Source organism: Scyliorhinus canicula, chromosome 7 (assembly GCF_902713615.1).
Source record: "Scyliorhinus canicula chromosome 7, sScyCan1.1, whole genome shotgun sequence".
In the NCBI taxonomy this organism is placed as follows: Eukaryota; Metazoa; Chordata; class Chondrichthyes; order Carcharhiniformes; family Scyliorhinidae; genus Scyliorhinus; species Scyliorhinus canicula.
The window spans coordinates 175,049,487-175,066,284 of NC_052152.1; the positions used below are offsets into that span (position 1 = coordinate 175,049,487).

General features: G+C 49.3%; 1 protein-coding gene across 7 annotated transcripts in view; it reads left to right on the forward strand.

Moving 5' to 3' along the window:
- Nucleotides 1-16,383, forward strand: part of LOC119969563 (phosphoprotein associated with glycosphingolipid-enriched microdomains 1-like) — a 143,692-nt gene extending 127,309 nt beyond the window's left edge. For all 7 annotated transcript variants that reach the window (XM_038803324.1, XM_038803323.1, XM_038803327.1 and 4 more), the window contains one exon: nt 14,760-16,383. In XM_038803324.1, the coding sequence (XP_038659252.1) occupies nt 14,760-15,233 (474 nt within the window). In that variant the 3' untranslated portion in view covers nt 15,234-16,383. The remainder of the gene's footprint in view (nt 1-14,759) is intronic.
- The last annotated feature ends 415 nt before the right edge of the window (nt 16,384-16,798 follow it).

The window sequence follows — 16,798 nt, forward strand, 5'->3', positions numbered from 1 at the left end:
CTTGTTGATATTATTTCAGACAGTATTTAAAACCGTAACATGGGCTATCTAAAAATGTGCTTGCAAAAGGTCATGATGCAGCAAACATTGCATCAGTTGTAGCATAAACTTGTTAAGTTCTTCCAAAGCAAAATTTCAGGACAAGCTGTCCCTGGATATTCTAAGACCTAAGTCAGTCAGATAAATGTCCAAAAATACCTCACCACCTCACCAAGGGTAACTTTTCAAATTAGTTCCCTGGACCCAGGAGGTTTAGAAAGAAGTCTTCGGGGATTTGGATGATCATCACATTTCTAGCATTAGAATTGTTTTTTTTTTGTAATTATTAATTTACTAATGTTAATTTACTAACATTATTGTTGTGTGCTATTTAATTTTTTTTAACTCTCTCTACGAAGTGTTCACTATAGGTAGTTGTCACCATGTTCTCTGTAAGTTAAGACACGGGTCCTTGTGAGTGCGACAGTATTTGCAGGGGGCCCAGCACACACACAAGTTTGAAAATTCTGTTCTAAATGACAATTCTGGTCGTCTTTCAAAATTATTGTATTCGGCTGATATTGTGCAATAACCAAAAAAGTGAAAAGCAAACTCAAATAATATAATTAATAAAATACTATTTTATTGTCACAAGTATGAAGTTAATGTGAAAAGCCCCTAATCACCACATTCTGGCACCTGTTCGGTTAAGCCCGTACGGGAATTGAACCTGTGCTGCTGGCCTTGTTCTGCATTACAAACCAGCTGTCTAACATTCTAAAGTGTTACAGAATTTTTCAAAAATGGTACAAGTCTGCTGATGGTTTTATCTCCTGCCCATTTCCCTTACCCTTATTATTCCTCTTTCAAGCAACAATCGATTTTTAACAACATTTAGGGAATGGACTTCTATAGTTTATTGTTGATAATTCCACATTATAACTGCCATCTGTATCAAGAATTCATTCAAATCTCCCATTTAATTGTTTTGGTGAAACTTAAATCTGTAACTTCTCATTTAACTATCTTTATGTAATTAAGGACTGACAAACATGCAGCATAGTTACTCTGTTTTTCTAACAGTTGAGCGTTTGAGTGTTTAATAATGGCTAAGCCACAGATATTGATAAGCAGGATTACAGCAACAATGGTGTCATTCATAGTATATCCAAAAGGCATTAATTCATTACATTTAAGACATTAGGTTCAAGCTTCCCAGAAGCTACCTTCCAGACCTGATGTAATACATGAGAACCGTTCTATGTGTTCTTAACTGTTTAGCTACATACACCCTAATCCATTTTTGTCCATCTGCAGAAGGGTTTAGAAGTGCTTCTACAGGAATCACAGAAGGTCAGCACGCAGTTACAGCAAACAGGAAGACAAGTTGGCCTTTATTGCAAGGGTTTGAGAGAAAATAAATCTTGCTGCAGTTATTTTGGGCTTTGGTGGGACCGTAGCTGGAATACCATGTAGGGTTTGATCTCCTTGCCCAAGGAAGTTGCCTTGAGCTCAGAATACAGTGCTTCTACCACAATGCCATTATTAGAACTAAATTTAACATGGCTGCCCCAGCCTGTGCCTCATGGCAGAGATCACAGACTGGATTCTCCATTGGCAGGATCCTCCGCTTCGTCGGCAGCACATTCGCACCTTGGATTTCCCAACGGCGTGGGGGTGCCCACAATGAGAAACCCCATTTGCCAGCAGGTGAGACAGAGTATCCTGCTGCCGGCGGGATGGGACGTATCAGAAAAAGGGTGCGGCGGGACAGAGAATCCCGCCTAACACGCCTACAGCAAGCTGAATAGGAACTTTGGTACATAATTGCATTTCAATCCAAACACCTCTCTTTTCATAACAAACAAAAGACAAGTTTACGTGCACTATCATCTGTAACTGTGAATTACTGAAGTTACCCATTATATACCGACTGTTCTCCTGCATTAACAAACTGCTCATTGTTCCCATCAGTATCTGCACATGCATTGCATACAGTCATTAAATTATACAGATGTCTCAAAGGTACTTGTGGATGTTGCCATTGACTATTCATCTGTGTGATATTCCCTCTGGGTGTCATTTGTATGGCACTTACTGTCTTGATAACCTATTGTTGTTCCATTTCTTTTGTTGGAGACCAGTAGACATCTGGGAGTTATGGTCGTTCTGTACTCTGTGCAGCTGCTGAGATCCCATCGTCCTGATCAGCTGCCTGTACTGAAGGAATATCTTTCTAGTTCACATATGCCTGCAGTTGCGCCAGTATATTTGGTCATTCATGTCCATTGCATACGATCGTGATGATAACTGTGCTACAAATATCTTACACTTCCATGTGGGCTGATTCTTGTTGAGAGCATCAAAGGTGTGTACCCTGACTAGCTCTCCAATTCTCAAATCTGGCAATGGTTTGGCAGTTTTGTCAAAATGATATTTGGCTTCCTGGCATTTCACCTTGATTTTTTTTCACTCACGGCTGTTACTACAGTAGCTTTTTTACTATTAGAAGAGTAGTTTGGTTGACATTAGTTTTTGAATGGTGTTACTTTCCATGCCTTCAGTCAGTGTGTTTTTCCACCTGAGGATTGCCTTTATAAACATCTATGCTAGATTTGCCCAATTTCTTTGATTTCTTTGAGATTTTCACTATTACCCCAGCCTTTCCATTCAACTGTGTGGGTATGACATATATAGCTGAATTTCCCAATACTTTGTGAAGCGGATGAATTCTTCACTCATGATCTGGGGGCCATTGGCACTCATCACAATGTCTGGAATGTCTTAACGACTGAAGTGTGCTTTCAGATATTCTACAATCTCATCCATAGTCACTGAAGTCAATTGGCCTAATACCCAGTAGTCAAAATAGTAGTCTACCATGAAAAGATAATCAGTTCCTGCGACCATGAAAAGATCATCAGTTCCTGCAGCGGTGAAGAGGTCGACTCCCAGTTTCATCCCTAGTCCAACCATGATACTATGTGTCATTAACGGCTCTCTTGCCTGCTTAGCTTGGTACCAAGTAGACTGGCTGATGTAGTCCTTAATTTAATTGCTCATGTCTGACCAGCAGAGCACCACTTTTGCCTTCCTCAGGCTCGACTAAATTCATTGATGGCTTGCATGGATGCGCATCAGCATCTCTCCTCTCAACCCCTTGGAACTAATGACGCTATTTTCTTTGTACAAGATGCCATCTTGTGCTGTCAATTGGACTCTCTCTGCCCAATAGGCTCTTGTGACCAGGGGTGTGTCCTTGATGACCTCAGGCCATACTTTCATCAGTACTTCGTGCAGCGCTTCAAGAGTTGCATCCTGTTGGGTAGTTTGCTTGATTTGAGAAAGTTGCTTGTCTGTCAGATTCATTGGATGGGGTTTCGAACTCTTTCTCCCCACCCCCACCCCCTCACTGCCCTACCCCAGTGGCGTGCTTTGCAGCAGTAGAGGCAGCCTCCGTTGGTTGGTGGCAGGAACATCTGGTCCCATTGGTTCCCGTACCAGCCACCCCGGACAGGCGCCGGAATGTGGCGACTAGGGGCTTTTCACAGTAACTTTATTGAAGCCTACTCGTGACAATAAGCGATTTTCATTTCATTGCTGTCCAATTTATTTGCATTCTCCACTATCGGGGAACCTGTGGCAGTGGGTCACCGTTGGCAAAACCCGCCAGAAAATCTCTGACAGTGCCTCTGCAGGTTAATAACTTCCAGAACATATCGAGCTGCTGCTTTGCCTTGAATCTGGAAGATATCACATTCACATATTTCAGCAGCACTTTAGGTTGGGGGAAGGGTTGAAGTTGATGCCGATCAGAGTTAACCATGATTTGATCCAGCGAGGATGGATGCTAGGCTTCGGGGATTTGAGGAGCGAGGGGTGATGAAATGAAGCGAGGAAATGAAGGACCTGTTTTCAGAAGGCCAATTTACGTGTTCGGAGGAGCTGGAGGAAATGATCCCATGCGGGGGGCTTTCCGGTACATGCAGGTGCGGGATATCGCAAAAATCTTTTTTCCGGCTTTTCTGGTGGCATCGCTCTCTTTGTTGTTAGAGGGGGGCTGCTGGTGATGGGGCTGAAGAGGGGGGTCAACTTGGCAATCTATGGGAGGATTTTGGGTGGGATATGACATCTCTGGATATGGTTAAGACCAAGTGAGGAGGAGTTGGGGATTGCGCTGGCGGAGGGGTTGTGGTGTGAAGTGTTGCAGAGGGTGAACGCCTCAACCTCCTGCCCGAAGCTGGAGTTGATACAGCTAAAGGCAGTGCATAGGACGCATCTGATGACGCCGAGGATGACCGGTTGTATGAGGGGGTAGAGGATATTTGTGAGTGGTGTGCGAGGGGCTTAGCCAATTATGTACACTTGTTCTGGTCCTGCCCGAAGTTGAAGAAATTATGGAGGTTGTTCTTCAGCACCATGTCGGCGATCTTGCATGTGGATTTAGAGCCCAGTCTCCTGGGGGCCATATTCGGGGTGTCAGACTTGCGGGACCTGTAGGCGGGAGCATGGGCAGATGTTTTAACCTTCGCCTTGTTGATCACTTATTTTGGCTCATTTAAATATGTCAGCGTCTGATTCTCCCAAGGTTGGGGATCGAACGCCCGCACCTGGGAGACCTCACCATGACACCGTTTAGCACTGGACCATTCAAATGTGGACCAGGCGTAACAGCACCTGAAGGGGTGGCCGGATTCTGGGCAGAGTGGGAGTTTGGCACTGCCACATGGGCAACCTGGCAGAACCACCCTGATAATTCCAGGGTGCCCAGGTGCCAGGTTGTCCATGCCAGGGATCGGATCCAGGGGTACCCTGCCCTTAAGAGATGGGGTGAGGGCGGGCTCGAGGTACCACTAAGAGGTGAGTTGAGTTTGATCTCTTAATGTACCACTACCAGCACCCTTCTTATTCAGTTACATAGAATTCTTACAACGCAGAAGGAGGCTGTTCTGCCCATCGAATCAGCACCAACCCTCCGAAAGGACTCCCTACCTAGACCCACTCCCCTGTCTATCCACGCAGTTTTGTAACTTCACCTAACCTGCATATCTTTGTGCACGAAGGGGCAATTTAGCAGTAACTGAAATACTTTCTTTCTCTTTGCAGTCTTAAAAGTATGTCATGGTTTTTCTCCTTGTAGTTTGACCTCTTGGATTACACTTTTTATAAAGTTCCCTTTATCTTTTTGTCCACGACATCTTTATCAATCTCCACCTCTCGCTTGCCCTCTATCCAGCTCCAGCGACCCCTTCCAACAGTATAACTCTGACCCTATTTCCAGTCCTCTCTACCTTTGATAAAGAGTCATCCAGACTCATAACTTTGCTCCCTTCACTCTCCATAGATTCTGTCAGACTGGTGAGATTGTTCAGTATTTTCTGTTTATGTTTTAGGTTCCAGCATCCGTAGTAATTTGCTTTTTTTTTAATAAACATTTTATTGAGGTTTTTTGGTATAGTAACATCACAAAATAAACAATATAGATGAAACCATAGGGCAGCACGGTGGCCTAGTGGTTAGCACAACCGCCTCACGGCGCTGAGGTCCCAGGTTCGATCCCGGCTCTGGGTCACTGTCCGTGTGGAGTTTGCACATTCTCCCCGTGTCTGCGTGGGTTTCGCCCCCACAACCCAAAAATGTGCAGAGTAGGTGGATTGGCCATGCTAAATTGCCCCTTAATTGGAAAAAATAATTGGGTAATCTAAATTAAAAAAAAAAAATAGATGAAACCATAAACATGGTACAAAAGCCATTTACCTCTCATACAGGTCCCTCCCTTATAGACCCCCTACTCTAATCTAAACTACCCCCCGTCTGCTGACGATTAATGTCCCGCAAAGAAGTCGACGAACGGTTGCCACCTCCGGGGGGAGCCCTAACAGTGACCCTCTCAAAGCGAACTTGGTTTTCTCCAAACAAAGAAAGCTAGCCATGTCCGATAGCCAGGTCTCTGACTTCTGGGGCTTTGAGTCCCTCCATGGCAATAGTATCCGTCTCCGAACTACCAGGGAAGCAAAGGCCAGAACATCTGCCTCTTTCTCCTCCTGGATTCCCAGGTCTTCTGACACCCCGAAAATCGCCACCTCTGGACTCAGCGCCACCCTTGTTTTTAACACCGTGGACATGACGTCTGCAAAACCCCTGCTAAAATCCCCTAAGCTTTGGACATGTCCAAAACATTGAGACATGGTCCTCCTGCGCATTTTGTGCACCTGTCCTCCACCCTAAAGAATCTGCTCATCTGGGCCACTGTCATGTGAGCCCGGTGAACAACCTTAAATTGTATCAGGTTGAGCCTGGCACATGTTGCGGACGTGTTGACTCTACTCAACGCGTCTGCCCATAGACCATCCTCTATCTCACCTCCCAACCCCTCCTCCCACTTGCGCTTCAGCTCATCGGTCTGCGTCTCCTCCGACTCCATAAGCTCTGAGATGCTCCCTTCTCCTACCCACCCTCTGGAAACTACCCTAGCCTGAATCCCCTTTAGCAGTAGGAGCGGGAAGGTTGACACCTGTTTACATAGGAAGTCCCACACCTGCAGATACTTGAATTAGTTTCCCCTCGCCAACCCAAACTTTTCCTCCAAAGCCCTCATACTCGAAAGCTCCCCTCTATGAACACATCCCCCATCCTCTCAATCCCTGCTCTCCGCCATAACCGGAACCCCCCCCCTCCATACTCCCCGGGGCAAACCGGTGATTATCAAAGATTGGGGCCCAGACCGATGCTTCCACTGCTCCCACATGCTGCCTCCACTGGCCCCAAACTCTCAGGGCCACCACCACCACTGGACTGGAGGAGTACCATGCCGGCGAGTGCGGCAGAGGCACAGTTACCAACGCCCCCAAACTGATGCCCTTGCATGAAGCCGTCTGCATACGCACCCATGCTGACCCCTCCCCCACCACCCACTTCCTGATCATGGCTACATTCGCCGCCCAGTAATAGTTGCTAAAATTTGGCAGCGCCGGCCCACCCTCTCCCCGACTCCGCTCAAGCATTATTTTCCTTGCTTGCGGGGTCCTGCCCTCCCAGACGAAGCCCATGATCACTCTGTTGACCCGCTTAAAAAAGGACCGTGGAATATAGATGAGGAGACACTAAAATACAAATAGGAATCTCGGGAGGACCGTCATCTTCACTGTTTGGACCCGTCCCGCCTGAGACAGTGGAAGCGTGTCCCACCTCCGAAAATGGTCCTTCATTTGGTCCACCAGCCGGGCCAGATTCAATTTATGCAGCCGGTCCCATTCCTGCGCCACTTGGATGCCTAGGTACCTAAAGCTTCCCTCTACTAACCTAAACGGCAGCTCTCCCAGTCGCCTCTCCTGTCCCCTTGCCTGGACCACAAACATCTCACTCTCTCCCATATTAAGCTTATACCCCGAAAACCGGCCAAATTCCCCGAGAGTCCTCATGATTTCTTCCATCCCCTCTATTAGGTCCGAAACGTACAGAAGCAGGTCATCCGCATAGAGCGAAACCCTGTGCGCCCCCTCCCCCCCCCCCCCCCCAGACCAGTCCTCTCCAGCCTCTCGAGGCTGTCCGAGCAATTGCGAACGGCTCTGTAGCCAGCGCAAACAACAGTGGGGAGAGGGGGCATCCCTGTCTCGTCCCCCGGTGCAGTCTAAAATAGTCCGATGTTGTCCTATTCGTCCGTACGCTTGCCACAGGAGCCTGATACAGTAGCCTGACCCAGTCAATAAAGCCCCACCCGAATCCAAACCATCCCAGTATCTCCAACAGATAGTCCCATCCCGATCAAAAGCCTTTTCTGCATCCATTGCAATCACTACTTCCACCTCCCTACCTTCCGGAGGCATCATGGTCACATTTAACAGCCTTCTTACATTGTCCACCAACTGCCTACCCTTAACAAACCCCGTCTGGTCCTCCCCAATAGCGTCCGGAACACAATCCTCAATCCTGGAGGACAAGATTTTGGCCAGCAACTTGGCATCTACATTCAACAGGGAGATCGGCCTGGAGGACCCACACAGCTCCGGGTTCTTGTCCCGCTTAAGAATCAGCGAAATCATTGCCTATGACATCGTCGGGGGCAACACCCCTCTTTCCCTTGCCTCATTGAACATCCTCATCAACCCTGGCCCCAATATCCCCGAGAACGTTTTATAAAATTCAACTGGGTACCCGTCCGGACCCGGGGCCTTACACACCTGCATGGCCTTCAAGCCCTTCTACCCGCTCCCTGTCCACCTCGGGGAAATGCAACCCCTCCAAGAAGCGGCAGTCGGGGTACACTACGTAAGCGTACTGCGGGTTGGCGTGAAGCAGCTGTACCCTCTCAACCAACGGGTCCGCCTAGTGGAGTCGAACGTGTCTACGGAGGAGAAAGGGTCCTGGAGCTGCCAGCCATATCGTGAGCGAAACCCTGGAGGTGGACTTCCTGGGGAAGGCAAAGAGACATTCATGGGGGGGGTTTCATTAGTCGCGGTGCACAGGAGCGACCGAATGGAGCAAGTGCGTCGGGGAGGTCCTCCTGCCAGCGGGAGGCCAGGAGAATTCTGGACCGTAGGGCCAGCTGGACGGCCCTCCAGACTGTCTCATTCTCCCACTCCACCTGCCTGTTTCCCCGGGGGTTGTAGTTGGTCGTCCTGCTCAAGGCAATGCCCCTGTTGAGCAGGTACTGGCGCAGCTCATCGCTCATGAATGAGGATCCCCTGTCGCTGTGGACATAGGCGGGGAAACCAAACAGAGCGAAGATGGTGTTGATGGCTTTGATGACGGTGGCAGACGTCATGTTGGGGCATGGGACGGCAAAGGGGAATCGGGAATATTCATCGACCGCGCTGAGGAAGTACGTGTTGCGGTCGGTGGAGGGGAGGGGCCCTTTGAAGTCCACGCTGAGGCGTTCAAAGGGGCGGGAGGACTTCACCAGGTGCGTACGGTCTGGCCGGTAGAAGTGTGGTTTACACTCCACGCAGACCTGGCAGTCTCTGGTGATCGACCTGACTTCCTCGATGGAGTAGGGCAGGTTGCGGGCCCTGATGAAATGGTAAAAACGTGTGACCTCTGGGTGACAGAGGTTGTCGTGCAGGGTCCGGAGCCGGTCCACTTGTGTGCTGGCACATGTACCTTAGGATAGGGCATCGGGGGGCTCGTTGAGCTTACCGGGGCGATACAAAATCTCATAGTTGTAGGTGGAGAGCTCGATCCTCCACCTCCAAGGTTTTATCGTTTTTGATCTTGCCCTGCTATGTGTTATTAAACATGAAGGCAACCGACCGTTGGTCAGTGAGGAGAGTGAATCTCCTGAGGGCCAGTTAATGCCTCCAATGCCACACAGCTTCAACGATGGCTTGGGCCTCTTTTCCGATGGAGGAGTGCCGAATTTCGGAGGCATGGAGGGTGCGGGAAAAGAATGCCACGGGCCTGCCTGCCTGGTTGAGGGTGGTGGCCAGAGCGACATCTGATGCATCGCTCTCCACTTGGAATGGTAGCGTCTCATCGACCGCGTGCATCGCGGCCTTGGCGATGTCGGCCTTGATACAGTTGAAGGCCTGGTGAGCCTCGGCCGTCAGAGGAAAAACAGTGGATTTAATGAGTGGGCGGGCCTTGTCCGCATAGTTTGGGATCCACTGGGCGTAATACGAAAAGAACCCCAGGCATCGTTTGAGGGCCTTGGGGCAATGGGGGAGGGGGAGTTCCATGAGCGGGCACATGCAATCGGGGTCGGGCCCCAGAACTCTGTCATGGACCACATAGCCGAGGATGGACACGCACTTCTCCTTGTTATACGTGAGGTTGAGGAAAGTGGCGGTGTGGAGAAATTTAGCAAGGTTGGCATCATGGTCCTGCTGATCGTGGCTGCAGATGGTGACATTGTCCAGCTACGGGAAAGTGGCCCGTAGTCCATACCGGTCAACCATTTGGTCCATCTCCCGTTGGAAGACCGAGACCCCGTTGGTGACGGCAAAGGGAACCCTAAGAATGTGGTAAAGGCGGCCATCTGCTTTGAACGCAGTGTATGGGCGGTTCGCCTTGCGGATGGGGAGCTGGTGGTAGGCAGATTTCAGGTCCACCGTCGAGAAGACCTGGTACTGTGTAATCTGATTGACCATATCACACATGCGTGGGAGGGGGTATGCGTCGAGCTGCGTGTACCGGTTGATGGCCTGACTGTAGTCAACGACCGACCTGTTTTTCTCCCCAGTTTCGACCACTACCACTTGGGCTCTCCAGGGGCTGTTGCTGGCTTCGATGATGCCTTCCCGAAGCAACCGCTGGACTTCAGATCTGATGAAGGTTCCATCCTCGGAGCTGTACCGTCTGCTCCTGGTGGCGACGGGTTTGCAGTCCGGGGTTAGGTTTGCAAATAGGGAAGGTGGGTCGACCTTAAGGGTCGCGAGGCCGCACACAGTAAGGGGTGGTAGGGGCCCGCCGAATTTCAGGGTTAGGCTCTGGAGGTTGCACTGGAAGTCCAGGTCGCGTAGCAAAGCAGCGCAGTGGTTGGGAGGACGTAGAGGCGGAAGCCTCTGAACCCCACGTCCTGGACAGTGAGAGTGGCGATGCAGTACCCCCGGATCGCCACGGAGTGGGATCCGGAGGCCAGGGAGATTCTCTGGTTAACGGGATGAACCGCGAGGGAGCAGCGCCTTACCGAAGAAGCCCTCGGGGTGAAGAAGCCCTCGGGGTGAAGAAGCCCTCAGTGCTCCCGGAGTCCAGCAGGCACAGATTTCGTGTCCGTTGACCTTTACTTTAGTTGAAGCAGTCGCGAGGTTGTGTGGTCGAGACTGGTCAATCGTGACCAAGGCGAGACGCGGCTGGTCGTCGGCGGTTGCAGGCGATGAGCGGCTGGATGAGGTACATGACAGGCGTGGGTCCTGAGTCGGGTAAGATGGCGGCGCCCACGAGCCGCACATGTCGTGGGGGAGGCAAGATGGCGGCGCCCTGGGGCTGCACGTGTCGTGAGGAAGGCAAGATGGCGCCGCCCTTTGGTCCTGGGAGGAACAAGATAGCGGCGCCCACGGGCCGCACGTGTTGCGAGTCGAGCAAGATGACGGCATCCACTGGCCACGCGTGGTCCGAGGAGGGGAAGATGGCGGCACCCACTGGCCGCACGTAGGGGGTGCCAGGACAATAGCGGCCTGGCACACTGCAGAAAAATGTCCCTTCTTGCCACAGGCCTGGCAGAGGGTGCTCCATGCCGAGTAGCGCTGTCGGGGGTGTTTCGATTACCCACAGAAGTAGCATTTGGGCCCCCCGGGGTTGGTTGGCTGTCGCACAGCACAGGCATGGGGTTGACTGAGGGGGGTCGCTGATGGGGCGGCCGTCTGTGGAGTGCATGATGCACAGGGGGGGTGGGCCGTGCGGTCGGGGGCATAGGCCTGAATGTTGCGTGATGCGACCGTAAGTGAGAGCGCTAGTTTTTTGGTCGCCGCGAGGTTGAGCGTGGCCCCCTCTAAGAGGCGCTGGCGGATGTAGTCAAACCCTATGCCCGTAACAAATGCGTCTCTCATTAGCAAATTCCAGTGTTCCGTGGCCGAAACGGCCTGACAGTCACAGTCTCTAACTAGGGCAAGCAGGGTGCGCCTGAAATCTTCCACCGACTCACCGGGAAGTTGGCGCCGCGTGGAGAGATGTCTGCCGTCGATTTTGTTAGGCCGCTAAGCGTAGATTTCCTTCAGTAGCGCCATGGCCTCTGCGTAGGTCGGCGCGTCCTGGACGAGTGGAAAGACGTTGGAGCTCAGCCTCGTGTAAAGGATCTGGATCTTCTGTGCTTCTGGAATTGTGTCTGGCGCAGACGTGATGACCGCTTCAAAACAGGCTAACCAATGTTCAGAGCCCTTTTTGGCGTTGTCGTCTGCTTGAGGATGCAGCTGCAGGCGATCCAGCTTGATGCGGAGGTCTATCTCTGAAAACTCAGTGTAATAAATTGATGCTCTATCAATTACGCAAAGACGAGAGTAGGATGTAATCGAGGCTTTATTACACAGAGATGTGTGACCTCCTACAGCAGCTGACAAAATGGCTGATGTACAGGGAGCACACATATTTATACTCTGTCTACTGGGTGGAGCCAGCAGAATACAATTTGTAGCAGTGGCTCTCCAGCCATGTTAAAAGTGTTGCTACTCATATGGGCTCAGGTTTGCTCATGAAACCTGTTGCAATTTCATTGTTTTGCCATTGCAGGTGGAGAAGTTGCCAGTTCTGCAACGTATCTTTCATTTCCACAGCAGCTGGGAGAGCAAAATTAGCAGCCATTTTGACACACCCAGTTTGTTTGCTTTCCTTTTCAGTGGCTTTTATTTATTAGCATAATTCTGCTGATCTGAACCTTGTGTTCCTCTTCCAGTAACTATGGCCTCTCTCCAGCTCATAAAACTTAATCTCAGCTCCACTTCTGACACTGTATCATGAGCTCAAAGAGTATGGTGCTTTTAGTGTAATGTCTTTATTAGGACTTAATTAACATGTGGCCCCTGGCCTGTGTCTCATGGCAGAGGCCACATGACTGACGCAAGATGGGTAAGATTTTTAGCACATGATTACATATCAATCCCAAACAGAGTGGCTGCAACAAAGGTTTGCTGGATTGATTCTGAGGATGTGACCATTGTCCAATAATGAGAGATTGAACAGACTAGGAATATATTATCTGGACTTTAGAAGAATTAAAGATGATCACCTTGAAATGTGTAAATTTCTGAGAGGCTTTGTGAGGGTAAATGCAGAGTGGATATTTCCCCTTAGCTGGAGAGTCCAGGACCAGTGATCGTAGTGTGAGGATGAGTAGTCGAGCAGGCAGATGAAGTAGGCAGACAGCACGGTAGCATAGTGGTCAGCACAATTGCTTCACAGCTCCAGGGTCCCAGGTTCGATTCCCGGCTTGGGTCACTGTCTGTGCGGCGTCTGCACGTTCTCCCCGTGTGTGCGTGGGTTTCCTCCGGGTGCTCCGGTTTCCTCCCACAGTCCAAAGATGTACAGGTTAGGTGGACTGGCCATGCTAAACTGCCCTTAGTGTCCAAAATTGCCCTTAGTGTTGGGTGGGGTTACTGGGTTATGGGGATAGGGTGGAGGTGTGGGCTTGGATAGGGTGCTCTTTCCAAGAGCCGGTGCAGACTCGATGGGCCGAATGGCCTCCTTCAGCACTGTAACTTCTGTGATTTACAACAGATCCCTGTTGGAATGAAAAAGCTTTTAGGAATTCAACAACCAATTTTACCTCACTCAGATGTTACTTTTTTTTTTGTTTAGTTGGTGCAATCGATTGGAAGTATCTTCATTCAGTAACTCAAATGTAAATATTGTGAAGTAGTCATTCACTATTCCATATAATAGGAAGAATGGAAATGATTGCTTTGAAATTGAACTTTGTGAACACAAATTTGTAAAAAATTGCTTTTCTGTTGTTCTAACAGGTTCTAACCCAGGGGTGGGCAAACTACGGCCCGCGGGCCACATGCGGCCCGCCAAAGGTCTTTATGCGGCCCACCAAGATAAAGTCATAAAAATAAAAAATAAAAATTTTTTTAAATTCTTTTTTAAAAAATTTATTTTATTTTAAGGTTAATGGGGGGGCTGTTGGGTTACTGGTATAGGGTGGATACGTTGACTTGAGTAGGGTGATCATTGCTCGGCACAACATGTGTTTCATGTGAAGTTTCTACTTTAAAATATTAATTAATAAAAATTAATTGCTTTTTTTTTCTTTAAAAACCTTTTATTTTGGCTATTTTAAATATTGATTATTTTACTTAATATACTATGCGGCCCTTTAAAATTGTGAATTTCTGAATGTGGCCCTTGCACGGAAAAGTTTGCCCACCCCTGTTCTAACCCCTCGCATTGTGCCTTGTTAATCTATAGATCATAGCAGCATTTCATATGGCCATCTTAAGCGATTATTAATCATTAGTAAAGTAGGCCAATATCAGGGCAAATATCAGAGAGCAAGTTTAGCCAACTCCTGTGGAATGCGACCTTTATATTATATGAACTACATGGGCGGGATTCTCCGACCCCCCGCCGGGTGGGAGAATCGCCGAGGGTCGACGTGAATCCCGCACCCGCCGTCCTCTCAATCCTGCCGCCCCCCAAAAACCGGCCCGGCGTGAGTCGCCTCGGAGAATGGCGGGTCCGGCGCGACTCAATGGGCACAGGGGCCGCCCGAATTCTCCGACCCGCAATGGGCCGAAGTCCCGCCCGTCTGTAGCCAGTCCTGCTGGCGTTAATCAGATTAGGTCCCTTACTGGCGGGACCTGGTAGCGCAGGCGGGCTCCGCGGTTCCTGGGGGGGGGTTGGGGGGGGTTGGGGGGGATCTGGCCCCAGGAGGTGACCCCATAGTGGCCTGGCCTGCGGTCGGGACCCACCGATCCGCGGGCAGGCCTGTGCCGTGGGGGCACTCTATTTCTCCGCATCAGCCGCTGTGGTCCTCCACAATGGCCGATGCGGAGACGAACCCTCCCGCGCATGTGCGGGGATGACGCCAGCATGCGCTGGCGCTCCTGCACATGCGCCGACTCGCGCCATTTGGCGTGGCACCAAGCCCCTATCCCGCCGACCGGCGGGGCGCAAACCACTCCGGGGCAGGCCTAGCCCCTGAAGGTGCATAGGATTCCGCACCTTTGGGGCGGCCCGATGCCGGAGTGGGTCACGCCACTCTGTCCCGCCGGGAACCCCCCACCCAGCCGGGTACAGGAGAATCCCGCCCCATATTTCACCAATCTTAATTTTTGATTATTTTTTTCCCATGAACTCTCTGCCCATTCACTTCTCTACTTAATATACATATTTCTCTCATTCTCTTACAGATTGCAGCAATGTACTCCAAGGTGGCAAAAAAAGGTCACAGAAAGGAAATGCCATTAGCTCTGACTACAGGACTCCAGAAAGACGGCAATCTAAATTACCACTCTTGGTCAACAGGGAACCTAAATGACGAAGAATCAGAGTACGAGTCTATCAAAAGTCCACGGTGGCACTCAGGCAGCCAGTTAGCTGGGGATGACCCTGAATATGCTTCAGTTAATGAAAGGACCTGGGGAATGAAATGCAGGAATGGAGACGAAGAAGAAGATGAAGAAGAAGAACCCGAACCAGGTTATGAAGCAATTAATACAAGATGGAAGAAAATTAACTTTGCAATTAAGAGTGGCAAGGTACAAAAGATTGCCCATGAGAGGCAAACCGAAAACTATTATGAAAGTATCAGTGAGCTGCAGCAGAGCCGTACACAAGTGCTAACGTCAGGAGATGGCAAAGAGGTCTACATAACAGGACTCTAGTTGAGCGTTTGCAAGGATGGAGGAATCTAAATTAAATGACTCCTGCAACAATGTGATTATTATTGAACCATCACTGATGCCTTGCTTGTTACAAACTTTTTAAATTCAATGGCTGGAATATAGAACATAAAATAACCTACAAAGTATAGTTGCCAATATTAGTGGATGAACACTCAACATAATGAACAGAGGAAAATATGAAAACATTAACCCATCTGCTTTAAATTAATGGCGATGGAATACACCTTAAGCGATTACCGCTAATATCAGCAACTATCATTTTTGGATTGGCATGTTTAATATTAATTTTTGAAGGAAAAATTAATCCTCCTCGTGAAGTGGTAAATATCAGTAATTTACTCATTAACACAAGGTTCCAAATTTCTGGATCATACACCAGAGTAATGTTGAAATTTATGCTGGTCCCAGTGACAATTTTGCCCGTGGTAACTTGCGGCAAAGTATCCTGTGCATTTTATTTATCAGCACCGGATTGTAAAAGCTGACATAAAACAAGTGTAGTTGCAAGGTAATCAATAGGGATAATAGTCAATGGGCTCCTGTCTTCTACCATGGGACTTTGGTTAAACATAGTGCAGGTCACAGTATATTTTTTAAAATCATGGGTGGTATCACTTCAAAATCCTAAAAACCTTAGTTAGTATCAGGTAACTTTAGGCCATGCTGCAGCTAAATGTTCTGGCCTAAATATACAACAGCACATTCACATAAATCCAGGAATCAACATCAAGCAATTTTCAACAGGTCAGAATGATATCAATGTCCATATCAATGAAATGTGGAGTCTGACGAACATATTTGTGGAAGACAAGCAAACAAATTGAGGAAATTTACTCAAAGCAGCCAGCCCGAGTCCTTTGAGGAGGGGCAGTCATCGTCAGATTACTGCTCTGCTTAAACTTTGACCCAGGTGTCCTGTGCCCAACCTTACCAGAAATGTGGAGTGCAGCCTCCTCAGATACACGATTGTAGCGCTGTAAAGTTGGAGGAAGGCATGACACACTCCCCTTTTACAGCACTAGTTGTCATATGGTCAATATAAAGTTCAGTGTGAGGTTAGTGAATGGGTAAATTGGCGAATAATTGAATTGCTATGTGGATGAGATAAGTGTGTAGGTGGGTGAGATGACAGGCCAGTTGGGTGGCAGGTGGGTGGGTGGTAGATGGGTGAGTGGATAGGGGGGTCAGGGGATAATCGAGTTGTGCCAGGAGGGGTAGTCCAATTTGGCAGGGTAGTCAGGTGGCAAGAGTTAGTGTGGATTTGGAGGGGGAGGTGGGGAGTAGGGTTGCTGGAGAGCTGGGGGTGGTTGGTGGTCAGAGGATGGAGCAGTAGTCGGTCCGGTAGATAGTCCAGATGTGGGGAGGTAGTTGGGGTGCCGGGGATAGTCAGAGTTATTGCGGGCGGGATCCAGATCACAATATGTCGCTAGATCTCAACGGGCGTGATAACCGTTGGGAATCCCGGAAGTGGCCTCTCACAGGATTTACCGGCTGTGCCCAATCCTGATTTCAGCGGGATGCAGCCGATAACTCGCACTGTTATA